This window comes from Ailuropoda melanoleuca, chromosome 6 (assembly GCF_002007445.2).
Source record: "Ailuropoda melanoleuca isolate Jingjing chromosome 6, ASM200744v2, whole genome shotgun sequence".
Taxonomy (NCBI): domain Eukaryota; kingdom Metazoa; phylum Chordata; class Mammalia; order Carnivora; family Ursidae; genus Ailuropoda; species Ailuropoda melanoleuca.
The window spans coordinates 99,965,486-99,981,424 of NC_048223.1; the positions used below are offsets into that span (position 1 = coordinate 99,965,486).

General features: G+C 40.5%; 1 protein-coding gene across 4 annotated transcripts in view; it reads left to right on the top strand.

Moving 5' to 3' along the window:
- The window catches only part of R3HCC1L (R3H domain and coiled-coil containing 1 like), a 98,707-nt gene extending 85,644 nt beyond the window's left edge, over nucleotides 1-13,063 (top strand). For 2 of the 4 annotated variants that reach the window (XM_019797220.2, XM_034663103.1), the window contains exons 5-7: nucleotides 1,932-2,027; nucleotides 2,532-2,672; nucleotides 12,306-13,063. In XM_019797220.2, coding sequence (XP_019652779.2) covers nucleotides 1,932-2,027; nucleotides 2,532-2,672; nucleotides 12,306-12,373 — 305 coding nt within the window. In that variant the 3' untranslated portion in view covers nucleotides 12,374-13,063. Of the gene's footprint in view, nucleotides 1-960; nucleotides 1,032-1,931; nucleotides 2,028-2,531; nucleotides 2,673-12,305 lie in introns of all 4 variants that reach the window. The other 2 variants (XM_034663104.1, XM_034663105.1) reach the window with 2 other exon arrangements.
- The last annotated feature ends 2,876 nt before the right edge of the window (nucleotides 13,064-15,939 follow it).

The window sequence follows — 15,939 nt, forward strand, 5'->3', positions numbered from 1 at the left end:
AGGTGGCTACCGCTTCCCGGCGCCCTGACACGGCGGCTCCCTCCCCCTTCTGTTTAGCTTCCGATATCTGTGCGCGGTTTCACGGCTCCCCGCTTCGTACCTCGATACTCAGCGCTGGAGATGTTCATTTGTAGAGATCCAGATGTATCTTCCTGCGTCTCAGGCTGATTCCGTGGATATTCCTGCTGGTTCTGGTACCTATCCAGCTCAACTCAGGGGACCGGCTGAAAAAGGTGTCCCCTACTCCTCCGCCATCTTAACCTCCCAACTCCTTAATGGTCATTCTTTTGATTCTCTCTAATCCTATCTGATATTTCTCTGATCTTGATATCTTTTATCCTGAATTTTTCTGACTTTGCCACAATTCTTTCCTGTTTTCCATTTCTTGCTTCCTTTCTACAACTAGAAATAATAGGTCAGCCTCTGTGATTATAGTTGTCTTTTTTCTCAGTTACTTGATTTTTATGGTTTTTTGGGTTTCTTTTTTGTTTGTTTCTTGCTTTGAATGACTTGTCTTCCTCTCTGTGTCTGTGAGCCTACATTTGCATTAAATCCAGGTGACCTTCCCTGCCTACCTCCTCTTCCAGTATTCTTCTGCCTCTTCTCTGCTGCCTCCTTTCACCTCTTCTTGTTCTGTGCCCATAAGAACATCTCTTATAGATAGTGCGATAAATACTTTACCTCCCCAAGGGACATGTGAGGATTAATTAGTTGATGTCTATAAAATGGCTGGGAACGTAAAATACTCCAAGGTAGTTCTTCATGATGGTATTATTGCTTTTAAAATTCAGTGGCTTCTTCTGTCCGCCAAGCTGCTTTTTGTGTCATTATCCCCATTCCACCTGTGCGCTCGCTGAGTGTTTATCTCATCATGAAATGCTTTATGAGACTCTTATTTGAAAGATGTTTCATAAAAGTAAATTTTATTTTAAGAAATAAAATTGTGTTGTTTTGTTGCAGAAAGAAAGGATTTGATATTAAATGGGTGGATGACACACATGCCCTAGGAGTATTCTCCAGTCCAATTACAGGTATTCACCCAGTGGATTGCTGTGGTCTTTCGTTATTGTCTATTTTCTCTTGCTACTTGTTTTTATTTCCCTTGTATTCTAGCCAACTGGCATTTTATTCAGCCAGTGTAGGTAAATGGCAGATACAGGTTTTTAAGCATGGTACTTTGTACCCATGTGCTCTCCCTCTCCCTTTTCACCTTAATCCAGTGGTAATTTGGAGAGAGAGCCTACTCCTTCCAAGGTTACATGCTGTGTAAGTGTCAGTTATGATCATATGTAAACAGATTTTAGGTAGAAATTTAAGAAGCCAGTGTGACTAAATCTTAAAAATTTTGTGGTGTTTTTTTTTTTTCCCACCCAGACAAATGAATTTGAAGTAGCCCTTAAACCTTCCTAGTGAGAGATTATAATACCTAGTTTTTGGATATATGATTGGGCCTTTTCACTTATGTCATTAGCCTCATGATAGATGTGATACAGAGGCATTCAAGGAAATTAGAGATGTTGGTTCCTATCTGAACCACCTAGAATAGGGGTCTGCAAACTGTAAAGGGCCAGGTAGTAAATATTTTAGGGTGTAAGGTCTCTGTTACTACTTAATTCTGCTATTGTAACAAGAAAGCATCCCTAAACAGTATTCAAATGAATAGAAATGGCTGTTTCAGTAAAATGTTACAAGAATAGGTGGATGACTGGATTTGGTCACAAAACCATAGTTTGCTGACCTCTGATCTAAAATAATCACTTGCCAAGCTATTTATGGATTTTCTAGAGCTGACCATCTCTTTTCCTTGCCACGGGGAAAAAAAAAGTGTAACTAGACATCTAGGAAATACTTTCTGAGAGCTAACCTTAAATTTTCTTTTGTATCACTCTTCTTCAAATCTTCTAGTTTCTTATATTTATTCCTCTTTACAGCTCGTGATGCTCTGGGTAGTAAACATACCATGGTGAAAATCCGGCCCTTGTCACAGGCCACAAGAGCAGCCAAGGCCAAAGCTAGAGCTTACGCCGGTGAGCCTATAATCTGAGGGGCTTTTTCTTGTTGATAGTTGTGTTATTGTTTTTTCTAGCACTTGTACCTCATCTAGAGTTCTAAAGACATATCACTTTTATTTTTAGTGTTAAAGGAAGTATGTTTTTACAGAAAAGACAAAAGGCTGTGTTGGAAATGGCATCTGAGCAGCCACTTGGAGAGAGTGGGAGATTTGGCCAAGCAGTGTAGCAGCCATTTTCTGATGACATCCTTATCTGGTTTACCTCAGTGTTGACCTGTTTGCAAGGTCACTGTAGAAATTGTGTTAATACAGATAACAAAGCCAGGGTTGTTTGTGCTTTGCCACGTTAGTTTCCTCTGATCATCATCTATTGGCCTGTATTAATTACTGCTGAGGCAGCCCTTGTTAGTCTATTTTATATGCTAATTACAGAGTTAAATCATTTTGCTTTCAAATGATTTGCTGGAAGAGTGCGTTTTCTTCCTTACTTCCTTCTGCTCCCCCTCTTTTTCCCATTCAGAGTTCCTGCAGCCGGCAAAGGAGCGTCCTGAGACTTCGGCAGCCCTAGCCAGAAGGTTAGTCATCAGTGCCCTTGGGGTTCGAAGTAAGCAGAGCAGAACAGAAAGGGAAGCAGAGCTCAAGAAACTGCAGGAAGCCCGAGGTGAGTTGAAGTGATGGCGTTCTCTCTAATTCTCTAGACCTCTCTAGCTCTCTAGAGCTCGCTATAAGGCATGTGTTTAAAAAAAAAAAAATGAATGAAGCCCATTCCATTTTGTCATTTCCATTTCCTAGAAGCCTCCCAAGTTTATTGAAATTGTTTTCATGCCTTATATTTAGGGGGAAGACGTTTCAGGATTTGTCTTCCTTTTCCACACACCAAGGCATCCTAATCCATGCTCTTAACTGTTGTTTTCCAAGAGATAGGTTCGGTCTTTTCAGCTCATCATCTATGGCTTTTTCTATAGTTCTTGCTCCAAAGTCTGAGCAATATTTTCCTGTGAAGACATAGTAGTCTCCCAGGCAGAAAACATTTGCTGTGTTTTACGGGGCCATGATTGCCATGATATTATCTAATGGTCTAGATTGCAAGTAGAAGACAGATTAAAGAAAAGTCAGCAACTGACATGGATGATAGTACTGTAGGAGGTATTTTTTTCTTTAAAGACAGTCTTGAGTGGTTCCATTAGAGTACATCTAGATTAACCTACCTTCTGATTATTTTGCAGTACCTACAAGTTCTTAGAAAATATTTCCACTGATCCACAGCAGGGTTTTTCTTTCCCGGTAGTTTGGAATTAAGGTTAAAATCTCTCTCTTCCCTCTTTCTAGGCTGTTGACTTATATGTAAAGGCCTGGGACTCTGGCTTTACACTTAAGTACTTTTTATCAACCTTCCAGGCTTTAGACAGTCTCATTGCCTTAGCCCACAATCTGTGGAATCTGTGAAGGCAATTTATTCTGAAAATTCCACTTACCAAAAAGTAACTTCATTTTTCCATTAAACGAATTGAAGTTTCAAACTCCTTGTTTATTGCCAGTCTAACAAGGCCATTAATACTTCCTGTCCACTCCTCTGTGGTGATAGCAGGCAGCTTGCGGACTCTCAGCTGCACTGGCCAGATAACCAGTGACAGAGTGTGTCATGGCAGGTGCTAGAGTTTCAGCGTTGAACCCAACTAATTTTTGAAACCTTAATGATTATAATGAGGCAGTTTTGGTTTTTCCAATACGTGTTCACTCAAAGGCCCTTTACACACAGAAACGGGAGGATTCTTCTTTGTGTGTTTTTTTTTTTAATAGATGGCAGTAATAGAACTAGAGTAAGGGCGAATGTGTAATATCCTTAACCCTTTAGTAGTCGGTTATCTCTGAGGAAAGTGCTTTCTCTGCGCTAACCACAGTATCTCAGAAGATCAGTAGAGAGAGAAGATCTGACTCTTTGTGCAGTGTCTCATGCTTACCTATCTACCCTGTGCGTGTCACAGTAGCCGGAACGCTCCGTGTACCGCGGCAGGCGTTTTGCGCATGTACGTCTTGAATACTGCCGTCTGTTTTTCTGTAAGCACGTTAGCATGCAGCTTCATTTGAAGTATTTGTTTTAAATGCCCACTCACCTAGCGGACATTTCAGTGATGCAATTAAAAATGGCTCAGTGAGTAGTACCCTGTTACTTACTTTTTTAAAGAAGGCCTTTAGTTGTGGAAGGAGACTCACTGTGATAAGTTCCTCTTATCCATTGGTACTGAGGCTGTACAGATTATAGAAGATTCTTCCTTTATTATGCTTCAGAGCTCTCCCATTTTTCATATCTGAGAAAACGCATATGGAAAATTCCTGATAAATCTCTTTCTGACTTCTTTATGCATTAGGCAGATATTCTTGTACCTGCCTGCATGGAGCCCAAGACTGCTCACTTAAAGATTTTTTTCTTTAGAAAAAAAGAAAGATTTTTTTTTCCTGTAGAAATTAAAAGTACCTTTTAGATATTAAACAGAACAGGTATTTTTGTTCCAGATCTTCTTCCACTGGAGAGGGAGGGATCAGTACAGCATAGTGGATAACATTAGATTCTGGAATCAAGACTGCTTAGGTCTGCCTCTAAGCTCTCATTTTGTGCTCGCTTCGGCAGCACATATACTAAGCTCTACCATTTACTGGCTGTGTGACCTTGGGCAGATTACTTATTCTCTGGAGGCCTCTGTTTCCTCATCCATAAAATGGAAATGAAGTGAGATAATCCACAAAAGATGCTTAGTCATCTTTAGAACCCATCAGAATACGTGCTCTCCTGTTTTGCCTGTAATAAATATATGATGAATGTTAGCTACTGCTGTTTTTAGTAATAGTGGAAATATTATTATATGGTGAGTCTAACACAGATTCCAGCACATACTTTTATCAGTACTTTTTTTTATTTTAAATTTCCTGTAATACTCTGTCAGCAATGTTCGGCATTTCACTAGGCAGCTGTCCTCTAGCATTGTGCTCTTGTTTGGGAGAATTAGAGAGATGGAAAAATTTTGTTCCTTTACTTAAGACTTATAATCAAGGATGAGGATATCTGCCTTGAGTAAGGAAAAAAATATGATTTTAAGCAGTTGTTCCTCTTCTTCAGTTCTGAAGAATTTTTTAAATTCCTATATACTTAACGTACAGTGCTAGTTTCAGGTGTTTGATCCAGTGATTCAGCAATTCTGTACATTACTCAGTCCTCATCAAGATAAGTGTGCTCTTGGGGTGCCTGGGTGGCATAGCGGTTAAGCGTCTGCCTTCGGCTCAGGGCGTGATCCTGGCGTTATGGGATTGAGCCCCACATCAGGCTCCTCTGATATGAGCCTGCTTCTTCCTCTCCCACTCCCCCTGCTTGTGTTCCCTCTCCTCGCTGGCTGTCTCTATCTCTGTCAAATAAATAAATAAAATCTTAAAAAAAAAAAAAAAAGAAAAAGATAAGTGTGCTCTTAATCCCCATCACCTATTTCACCTATTCCCCCACCCACCACCCGTCTGGTAACCATCATTTTGTTCTCTGTAGTTAAGAGTGTGTTTTTTTTGGTTTATCTCTTTTTTCCCCTTTCTTTGTTTTGTTTCTAAAATTCCACATATGAGTGAAAAATCATGTGGTATTCCTTTGCTTAGCATTACACTTACTAGGTGCATCCATGTTGTTGCAAATGGCAAGATTTCATTCTTTTTTATGACTCAGTAATACTCCATTTTGTGTGTGTGTGTGTGTGTGTGTGTATACACATATACATATATGTGTATGTGTGTGTATACACACACACACACCACCTGTTCTTTATCCAGTCATCTATTGATGGATGCTTGGGCTGCTTCCCTAATTCGGGTATTGTAAATAATGCTACATTAAACATAGGAGTGCATGTATCCTTTCAAATTAGTGGTTTTTTATTCTTTGGATAAGTACCTAGTGGTGTGATTACTAGATCATATGGTAGTACTATTTTTAATATTTTGAGGAACCTTCATACTGTCTTCCACACTGGCTGTACCAGTTTGCATTACCACCAACAGTGCACCAGGGTTTCAATTTCTCCACATCCTCACCAACACTTATTTCTTACGTTTTTTATTTTAGCCATTCTGGCAGGTGTAAGATGATATCTTATTGTGGTTTTGATTTGCATTTCCCTGAGGGTGAATGATGTTGAGCATCTTTTCATGTGTCTTTGGCCATCTGTATGTCATCTTTGGAGAAATACCTATTCAAGTCTTTCGCCCATTTTTAATTGGATTATTTGTTTTTAGTACTGAAGATTTGAGATTAAAAATATGACAGGGTTTTTGTGATTAAAAGGATAAGAAGGCAATTTCAGGCAATGTAATAAGTTATTATAATTATGATGGAAGATATTATCTCCAGTTTAGAGCTGGCCCAGGAAGTTAAGTACCTGGCCTAAAGTTACCTAGTTGGTAAATTGAGAGGAGGCATTTGAACCAAGGCCTCTCTAATCAAAACCCATGCTCTCCTTACAATGCTGTATTGCTCTTGAAGGACTTTTGGAGTAATTAATGTTTTTTCCCAGGGGAAAAAAAAAGAATTTTTAAGGTCTTTAGAAAGTGAAATATGGCAGGCTTTTGTTGTTGTTGTTGTTGTTGTTGTTGTTGTTGTTGTTGTAGCAGCTTTCACTGTCAAAAAATTCTTCCCTAGGTCTAACTTAAATCTGTATAATGGTTTAAGCCAGTTTCCTTTTCTTTTTTCCTTTGTAGAAATAAGGGAGCATGTGGACACCATCCTGTTCCTAATCTTTAGAGATCAAGGGCAGATATTTAGGAATAAGGGAATCTGGGTGGCAGTAGAGTTTTTGCCATTAATTTTAGCTGTGTTGCCATGGGTTTGTCCCTTATACCTCTGTGTGCTCTAGTTTCCAACAAAACAAAACTAATGCCTGACTTACCCTGGAGAATTTTTTGAGCACAATCTGAGTTAATGTGTAAAAACGTTTATTTAGAAAGGTGCTTTACAAATTCAGGATACTTTTATTTATGTAACTCTTAGAAAATTAGTGTCCATTATAATAATACGAGACAGTAAAGACAAATATTACCTGCTGCTTCCCATCCATTATCTATGACAAACAGTGCTAATCAGTCATGACACTCTTTTGTGAGTTTTGACTTGACCGCTGCCAGTTGATCAGGCTTAGCATGGAAATTGGAATCGATGTGCCATCCTGAGATAGGTACTTTCATAAATAGCACTGTAGAACAGCTAGGCTTTTTCTCCCCTGCCTACTTGAGGAGTTCTGTCCAGCATAGTGTCTGGTTCACAAAAAGATACCCAGTGTGTATGGTCATTGACTGAAGAATACATGGCTGACATTGGTCACTTTTTCTTCATAAATCTTATTTCATTCATGATTCTACTCTGAACTCTTTTAAGTCCTCTATATTTTTCTTTATAAAACCCAGAATTGAACACTGCATACGAAAACCTAATTAATGAATTTGGTATTAGTGATTTTGAGGCTTAAATACTTCCTGCTAAGTTCCCTCACCCTATTTTGGTTTTCTTACCCTTTGAATGAGAAGCTTATGTCTTAGTCCTTAATTAAAAAGGAGATTCAGGGGCACCTGGGTGGGTTAGTCGGTTAAGCACAGGTTTTGATCTCAGGGTTGTGAGTTCAAGCCCTGTGTTGGGCTCCACAATGGGAATGGAGCCAACTTATAGATAGATTAGATAGATAGATAGATAGATAGATAGATAGATAGATAGATAGAGGAAGAGAGAAAGTTCTGTGGTTTTTTTCTTTTTTTTTTTAAAGGAGATTGAGAAAGTAACATTACTCTGGGAAGAATCAAGAAAAAAGAAGTACCCAAATCATTTTATGCAAATCATATTGTGTGTATCTGGAGGATAAGAACTTTAGTTTGTAAATCTTAGAACATGGGAGAAATGATTTTTAGTCCAGCAGAGTGCATAATAGATCAGAACTGCACAAAGAGTGGGAAATCAAAGTATTTGACCTACTTATATTTTAAACCAGTGATTCACACAAAACAACAAAACTACATTTTAAAGACCAGATTCAGTAGTATGTGTAAAATTTCCCCATGTTTCGGGGCGCCTGGGTGGCGCAGTCGTTAAGCATCTGCCTTCGGCTCAGGGCGTGATCCCAGCGTTCTGGGATCGAGCCCCATCAGGCTCCTCCGCTAGGAGCCTGCTTCTTCCTCTCCCACTCCCCCTGCTTGTGTTCCCTCTCTCGCTGGCTGTCTCTGTCAAATAAATAAAATCTTTAAAAAAAAAAAATTTCCCCATGTTTCATTTATCAAAAACACTTGATTCCCACCTAAAACTGGAGATAGAAGATAATATTACTTCTCAGAATAAGGTACTCTCTCATTTTCAAAGCCTGCCAAAATTTTATTTCATAACTTATTTCCATTTTACTCTTGGCAGTAGGTGATTAATTGACTGGTTCTGAAAGGCATCTTTTGGGTCACAGGCCTGAAAGGCAGAGTAAGTAAACAATGATTTGATCCCCTAGTTTGCTTAATTAAATCACTAAGAACTTAAAAGTAAAATCATCCCTATAGAATACTTAGTCAACTGTAATAAAAAAATTTAATCACAACTGCTACCTTTTGAAATCTTTTTTAGGCATTCCATTATTCTGCTTTGTTCAGGGGCTCTGCTGCATTGCTGACTCATAATCTGGGTCATGTGGCATTTTCTTTGTGTCTTTTCTTCCCTAATGTGAAATTCCCTTCATTTTAACCGCATTTCTCTTTNCATTGCTGACTCATAATCTGGGTCATGTGGCATTTTCTTTGTGTCTTTTCTTCCCTAATGTGAAATTCCCTTTATTTTAACCGCATTTCTCTTTTCATCTTAATGTGATCTTTTCCTCTGAGATGCAGTATTTACCTGTATTTTTGCCTTCACCTTCTGTTTAGTAAACTAATATCCCTGACCTGTATCAGAGATGAAAGTGTTAACCCTAGGATCAACTGACCAGTTTACCAACTATTGCTAAATAAGTAGCACATAGTGCTTTGTGTTGACACTATTTACATTGATGAAAGTTCTACTCTCCACAGTTAAATGCCCCCTTAACACTTCTGTGATCCAGACTATATGTTTCCCAGTATATTAATGATTATATAAATACTTGGTAAGCCTAAAATCTAAAACCTTGCTAAAATTAAGAGGTTACTTAAATTACTTCTCCTTAATCTATCAGGTCTGTCAATCCATGAAAGAAGGCAATTAGGTGAGTTTGACCAGACTTGTATTTCCAATCTTCATGTTGATTATTACTCTGTAGGTGGCTGCCTGGGAATTTTGTGATGATTTTTCTCCATTATTTTCTTAGGTGTAGAAGTAGATTTTGAAAGTTTTAATTTACATCCTTTTTCTTTATTTTCTTTCATAATGACACCAAATTGGCCCTTTTTTCATCTTCAGCCCCTTCCGTTCCTTCAGTGGTAAGTGGTGATTCAGCCACCTCATTTAATAGAATCATTTCTGCCAGTTGATTTCTCATACTGGGAAATGAAAGTCAGTCTGCAGGGCCAGCTCATGTGTGCTGTAGGTTAATCATTTCATACGAATTCTTCTTCTTCTCCCTTTAGTTCCTTGCCCTTATGGCTGCGGTTGAGCTTTTTTTCTTTACTTAGTTTACTTTTTTTAATTGTTGGAGGTAAAGTTAATAGGAGCTCTTTTCATGCAGTCTGTCAGCTATTATCTGTTTTCCTTTCTCTTTTTAATAAAGGGACGACATGCTTCCTTATCTTTCTGACAATACATTTTTTTTTCATTTTTCCCTTTTCTTTGTAGATATTTTCAGATGTCAGGACAGTGGAAAGTATGCTGGTTTAAGAATTAAGGACCCGTGTTCCAGCTTTAGTTTTTTGCTGGTTATATAACCCTAGGCAAGTCATTTAGCCTCTCCATGCTTCCTCTTTAAAAAGTCCTTCTCTACTCATGTTCTGAATTTTGGAATGTGTGCCTCACATTGCTACTATTTCCTTGTGCTTCTCAGATTGTGCCCTAGCCTTCACTGGTTTCTCGTATGGCTTACCACCAGAGTTGCCCGTTCTTTTTACATATATTTGGCAGGAGAGATCTATAATCTTTTATTAGAAAGCTTTAAGGTAGAAAATGTTTCAGTATTCTAAACTTTTTCAATTTTAGAAAGATAATATGGTTATCTTAATACGTATTTCCTGACACCAAAATCAAACACACTAATGTTAATATTTCTGCCCCAAAGTGTATGGCTGTTCCATAAAATGGCATATATAAGACTATAAGCAGCCTCTTAGTTTTTCAGGTTATATTTACCACCAAATGAGTTTTAGCCCTAAACTTTAAAAAAAAAATTTTTTTTTTGTTTTGTTTTCAGAACTACTTTGACTTTGGCCTTGTGGTTTATGGGCAGTCATTATATTTTTCTACTGCATCTGGATCTGTTTTCTTAGAATTTCCCAGATAGCTTTTCTGGTTTAAATTTCTGAGCTTACGGAAAAATTTGAGTTCTAGTAGTTTACTTTCATGGTTTCCTCACTTTTTCTAGGAATCCAGAACCAGTTTTTGATGGCTTTCGTACAATATTGCATCTTTTTTTATTTTTATTTTTTAAGATTTTATTTGAGAGAGAGAGAAAGCTAGAGACAGAGCACAAGCGGAGGGGAGGGGCAGAGGGAGAGAGAGTAGCAGACTCCCCTCTGAGCAGGGAGCCTGATCCGGGGCTACATCCCAGGACCCCGGCATCATGACCTGAGCTGAAGGCAGACACTTAACCCGCTGAGTCACCCAGGCACTCCTCATCCAATGTCGCTTTTGCCTTTAGATCCCCTTTCTAACTTTACCCAGTTAGTAAGAATCAGAACCAAAGTGCCTTCCAAAGAAACCCTGGAATCCTTTAGATAAGCCAGTTTTCTTTAGGGCTGCTGTCTCTCTGGATTATCCCAGTCCCAGTTCAAGCCTGTCTTAAAGCCAAGTCACAAGGCACTGAATTAATTAGCCTTCAGTTTGGAATTTGCTGACCGCCCCTCCCCTTTTTTTGCCTCTTACATTAGAACTTTGCTGCTATATTCAGATAATGCCACAAGGTGGTGCCCAAATAGCAGTGAATTTCTGTTTCTCACGTTTCCAAGTGCCAGTTAACTTCCTGACCAAGTTCTTTGCCCTTAAAGTACAGTAAAATATTTAGTAAAGGAATTTTGTAAGGGATTCTGGTGATTTGGAAAGGTATGTCAACATAGCAAGTGTTAACTCTAAACTCACCTTGATTTCTGTAATAATTCCCCTGGCTCATGACTTGTGAAATCTTTCACAGAACTATCTGAAATAAAAGTCCTTGAGAGGAAGCACTTAGGCTTACCATGTACATTTTATTGTAAAGGTAAATGACTAGCCATGAAATTAGAACTAGTATTGTCGTACCTAACGAAGTGCTTGTGTTACCAGATCGTGTATGGTCTGTATTGTCTCAGGTTTTGGTAAAAGTATTAAACGGAAACCAAGCGTCTCTGTTAAAAATTGAAGATGGATTGCCCAGATTTGTGTTTCTGTTTTGTTTTTAGAAATAGTTCTTTGTTTCCTTTCTTATATGTGCTCATTTTTCCATGTTGGAATTGTGCATTCCAGAAGATTTTTGGCTCCTGAAAGTGCTCTGAAAATATTGAAATTTGATTTGTCTCTGAAATATTTTTTCTGTGAGATTGTAATAGGGAGATATAACTAAAGCCCAGTGGCTACCACTTCCATTTGAGCAAGAAGGCAGAAGAATATTGAAACATATTCTCTATCCCTATTGAAAATTTTTAAAGATCAGTGAAGTGGGAATAACAGGCAGTTATATTGAACCACTAACACAGTTGAGAAATAGAATTAAAATAAACACATTATCAGCAAGACTGGATTCTGGGTCTTGCTAGATTCTGATTTCATATACTTTTTTTTTTTAAGTAGGCTTCACGCCCAGCGTGGAGCCCAGCAAGTGGCTTGAACTTAAAACTCTGAGATCAAGACCTGAGCTGAGATCAGGAGTCAGACACTTAACCAACTGAGCCACCCAGGTGCCCCACTCCATAGACTTTTTATTTCTCTTAGCCCCAGATCTTTCTCTCTATTATAAAGTACTAGTCACATTGTTTTCACTTACAAAGCCCTTGGAAAGTTAAAAATATTAACTCTTGGAATCAGGTAAGAGAAGACCAGAAGTCCTCCTGTCTCATGATTAAAGTTTGCTTATAATTTGGATTAAAGGAAAGTCCCTGGTGGTGTGAAGTGTACTCCCACTTTTAACCATGTCCTAACTTCCAGAGAGAAAACGACTGGAAGCCAAGCAACGGGAAGATATCTGGGAAGGCAGAGACCAGTCTGCGGTTTGAACATCACTCAATGAAGGGGATAGTTCTATGAATTCAGAAAATATTTCCATAGTCTTCAGATAGGAGGATCCTTCTAGAGTTCTGTGTATGTGCAGAAGTGCATGTTAATGAAAGAGAAAGCCATCAAGACGAGCGCTAACTGGGTACAGAAAGAAGATGGACTCCTGTCCATCTTTGCTTCTAGCTGCAGTTCTTTGGAACTGCCCTACTGTGTTGGGCATAGAAGGGGGCCATCAGCCAGGAAGCTGACTTGTGACAGCTTGGATAGGACTTCCAAGAGTCCTCTGGGCAGGGCAAGTCCCATTGTTAGCCTGGCTCACACGTCTAAGATGTCTGGAGAAGATACAAAACAGAGGATTTAAACCTGGGACGATGGGAGATTTCAGCCCTGCAAAGGCGGCGTGTTCCCTCGGGCCTCACCAGACTGAGGGGTGGTGGAGGGAGCAGTTCCCACAGAGAGACGGAGCAGTGTCTGAAGTACTTGGTCCTCATGGAATCGGCATTGTCACTTGCAGAACTCCAGAGCTAGTGAGCTGCAGCAGCTGTGGGGTTTGCACCAAGCCAAGGCCGGGGGCTGCTCACACTGCACGGCAGCCAGGGGCCCGCCGCCTCCGGTCCTCACAGGGAGCCAGCCGTGGAGCACTGTCGTGTTGTGAGAGGGAGACATTAAAGCTCATTTTATGACACACATCACTCTGCTCTTTGTCAATTTTGTCATTCCCACAAAAAAATTGGAGAACAGCTCTCCTCGTGTCGTCATCTCTACAGTGCTGTGCACGGCTTCGCTGGGTCTGCTGGCTTTATTGAGCCCCGCTGAGTAGACTGCTGCCCCTCTCTGCTGCAGAGTGGACTACAGAAATGTGTCTCTCAGGATTGGTATGTGGTAGCTCCCCTCCCCTTCTTGCCCTCCCAGTACACTGCCCCCTACCCCCAGCCTCTCGCTTTCTCCTGTTTCTGTCACACCTGACGTTCTGCAGAAGGCATCTGGCACTCAGCGTGTTCTTGGTATCATCTTCCTAGCCTGTGCCAGAGGCGCTTGGCAGGCAACGCCAAACCATCCATTACAAGGAAGAGTTGCCAGAATAAAACAAACGCCTCTGGGCAGTGAGAAATTTCCTAAAGGACACTGACAAGTCTGAGACACCAATTTAGGCTTTATCCATCCTCTACCTGCATTTTCATTGCTTTTAGAAAGGAGTGCAGAAATGGTAGTGCTAGGCCTTAAGAGGCTGAGGTAGCGAGAAATAATGCCCCACTGTGCTTTCATTGAGGGCGACAGCCTCCTATTTGTATGACTTTGTGCCCATGACAATGATGGAGTATTAGCATTGCCTAGAACATGGCGGGGTGGGGGCTCTGTTCAAATGTTCCTCAGATGACACTGGCCTAGGTTCTTAGCCTGGACCCAACTATCCCTGCTGCTGTTCTGGTCTTGGAGCCCTTTTGAGTTTTTCAGCATTGTTTTTCTCATTCTTGGTCAGTTCTGAAAGTATCCCTTGTTCATATTCAGTGCTTACTTTTCAAGCTTGGAGGATTAAAAAAATCCTTCTCTTGACCCTCTGTCCTAGTACTGCCTAGACCAATGCACCTCTCTTTGGCTGGTAGCTACAGGCTTTGGCTCTCGGTCATCACAGAACAGACTTTTCTAAATAAGCAGGTCTGTTTGAATAATATGGCTGCATTGGAAAGGAAAGAAGGGAATTGTAGCCAGGCTTCAAACTGAATGGTATGTTTCTGAGGTATATGTTTACTCCGTTTTGATTCTTCAAGGCTAAGAGTAACCCTGGGCGGTAAGAAAGATGATTGTTCCTGTCACTTGTCTTTGAGGTGCTTCCCCTTTCTGATAGCATTCTGACTTTTAAGGACCTTGTTAATGGTAACATAGAGCCACATGTTAATTACCCTGTTTTCTTGTATTAATAACTTGTAACTTCATAAGGTACTAGTCTCATTCTCATGCTGTGTACTATGTGGCTAGTAGCATGGGGTTTTTTTTAGCCCCCTCTAACTTTTTTATCCTTATAATTAGACCCAGAAAACGGATTTGTTTTTAGCTAATACTGAAAGCTATGGAGTGTTGCTGCTTCCACCATTAGGAGAAGATGTGCTTTTTAGTTCTATTTTTCCAGTTGTTGGAATTGATGGATACCGGGTGGAGGTAAGAGGCGCCACCATGTCAGCATGGACTACACTGGGCTTGTCCAGATGGGAACCAAATCCTTGGCCACATCTAAACCGGGCCTTCACAAGCCAAGCTAGCTGGAGAGCTCCCTATAGCTGCCACTGGCTCCTTTGTAGATAATCCAGAAGACTGCGAATGCATTCTGCGAGGTGTTTCTGTTGCTTTGTAGATGCTAAATGAGTAAATCCCAGTGTCACCTGAATTTATAGTAGAAAGGTACATTCCCCTTGAGTTCTGGTATGTTCCCCGTGGAGTGAAGGTCTTGGTGGAATAGAAATAAATTAGGCTTCTAATTAGTAAGCTGAGGTTCCCAGCCCTTCAGCTTCTGTGAGACTAAAGAATGCTGAAGTGAAAATCTTCTGACATTTTTGGTTCTGTCTGGAATTTGGTGGTTGGTATTCTGTTAACATTCCTCATCTAGTTACACGTCATGCCAGCCACCAGTCTTCCCATGTCCTTCCCTTTCAACTCAGTGGTGTAACAGCACAGCCCTTGTATAGCTTTTTCCAAGAATTAGAACTGGCTGCACCTATGGAACGTGTGATGTGGGCAGCAAGACTGAGACCAGAGCCAGTGGCTGGCTGCCTGGCCTGCTTTTTCTGGCCCTCTTGGAAACTGGATCCAGGAAGAAGCGGTGGGTAACCTCCCTGCCTGAATGTAGTCATCAGTCGCCACATGCTACCCCACGGGCTGCACATTCTTTCACAGACCATTAGCTGCATGTGCGAGTATAATGTTGTTACTGTTTGGGCGATGTTTGTTGGGTCCAACAGGAAATCAGTCCTTCCCTTGTTTACCTAAACTGCCATGCCAAGATATAATGCTCCCTTTGCCTAATGAGGGAGATGAAGGAGTGGAGAAGAGAGAAAGTAGAAGAGAAGAAGGAAGAAAGCACTTCTTTGTATTCATAGAGGATAGCTATGGATCATGTCCCTTTTTACTCTCTAAGGAGGGGATGGCTCTCACGATGTGGGGAGGGGAGTACTATTGTAAATCTGCGCCATCTGCTACCGTTCATTTTGGTTTTGCAGCCTCGTTATAAAAGTTTACAATCCTTGGACTTTTCCTTTTTGCCTTCACCCTTTTGTTCCTTAACTTTTCCAACCCACGTTTCAATGCTGAGCCTGGGGAGGGACTTGGGAAGCAGACTATAGGCTAATGTCAGAGAAATGTAGTGGGACTGTCGTGAGTAGTATGTGTGCCTCACACATCCTAGTCCCCAGCTCAGCAAGAGTGGAAAAGGTTAGACTTCGTGTGCTGGGAACTGCAAAGAGCCACAGCCAGTGTTGTCTTTGTAGCTGTCCATAGTGAGCAACCTTTATTGGCATTAGGGCGTCAGACCTGTAAAGATCATCTCTTATGTGTGTCTAATTTATTCCATGCA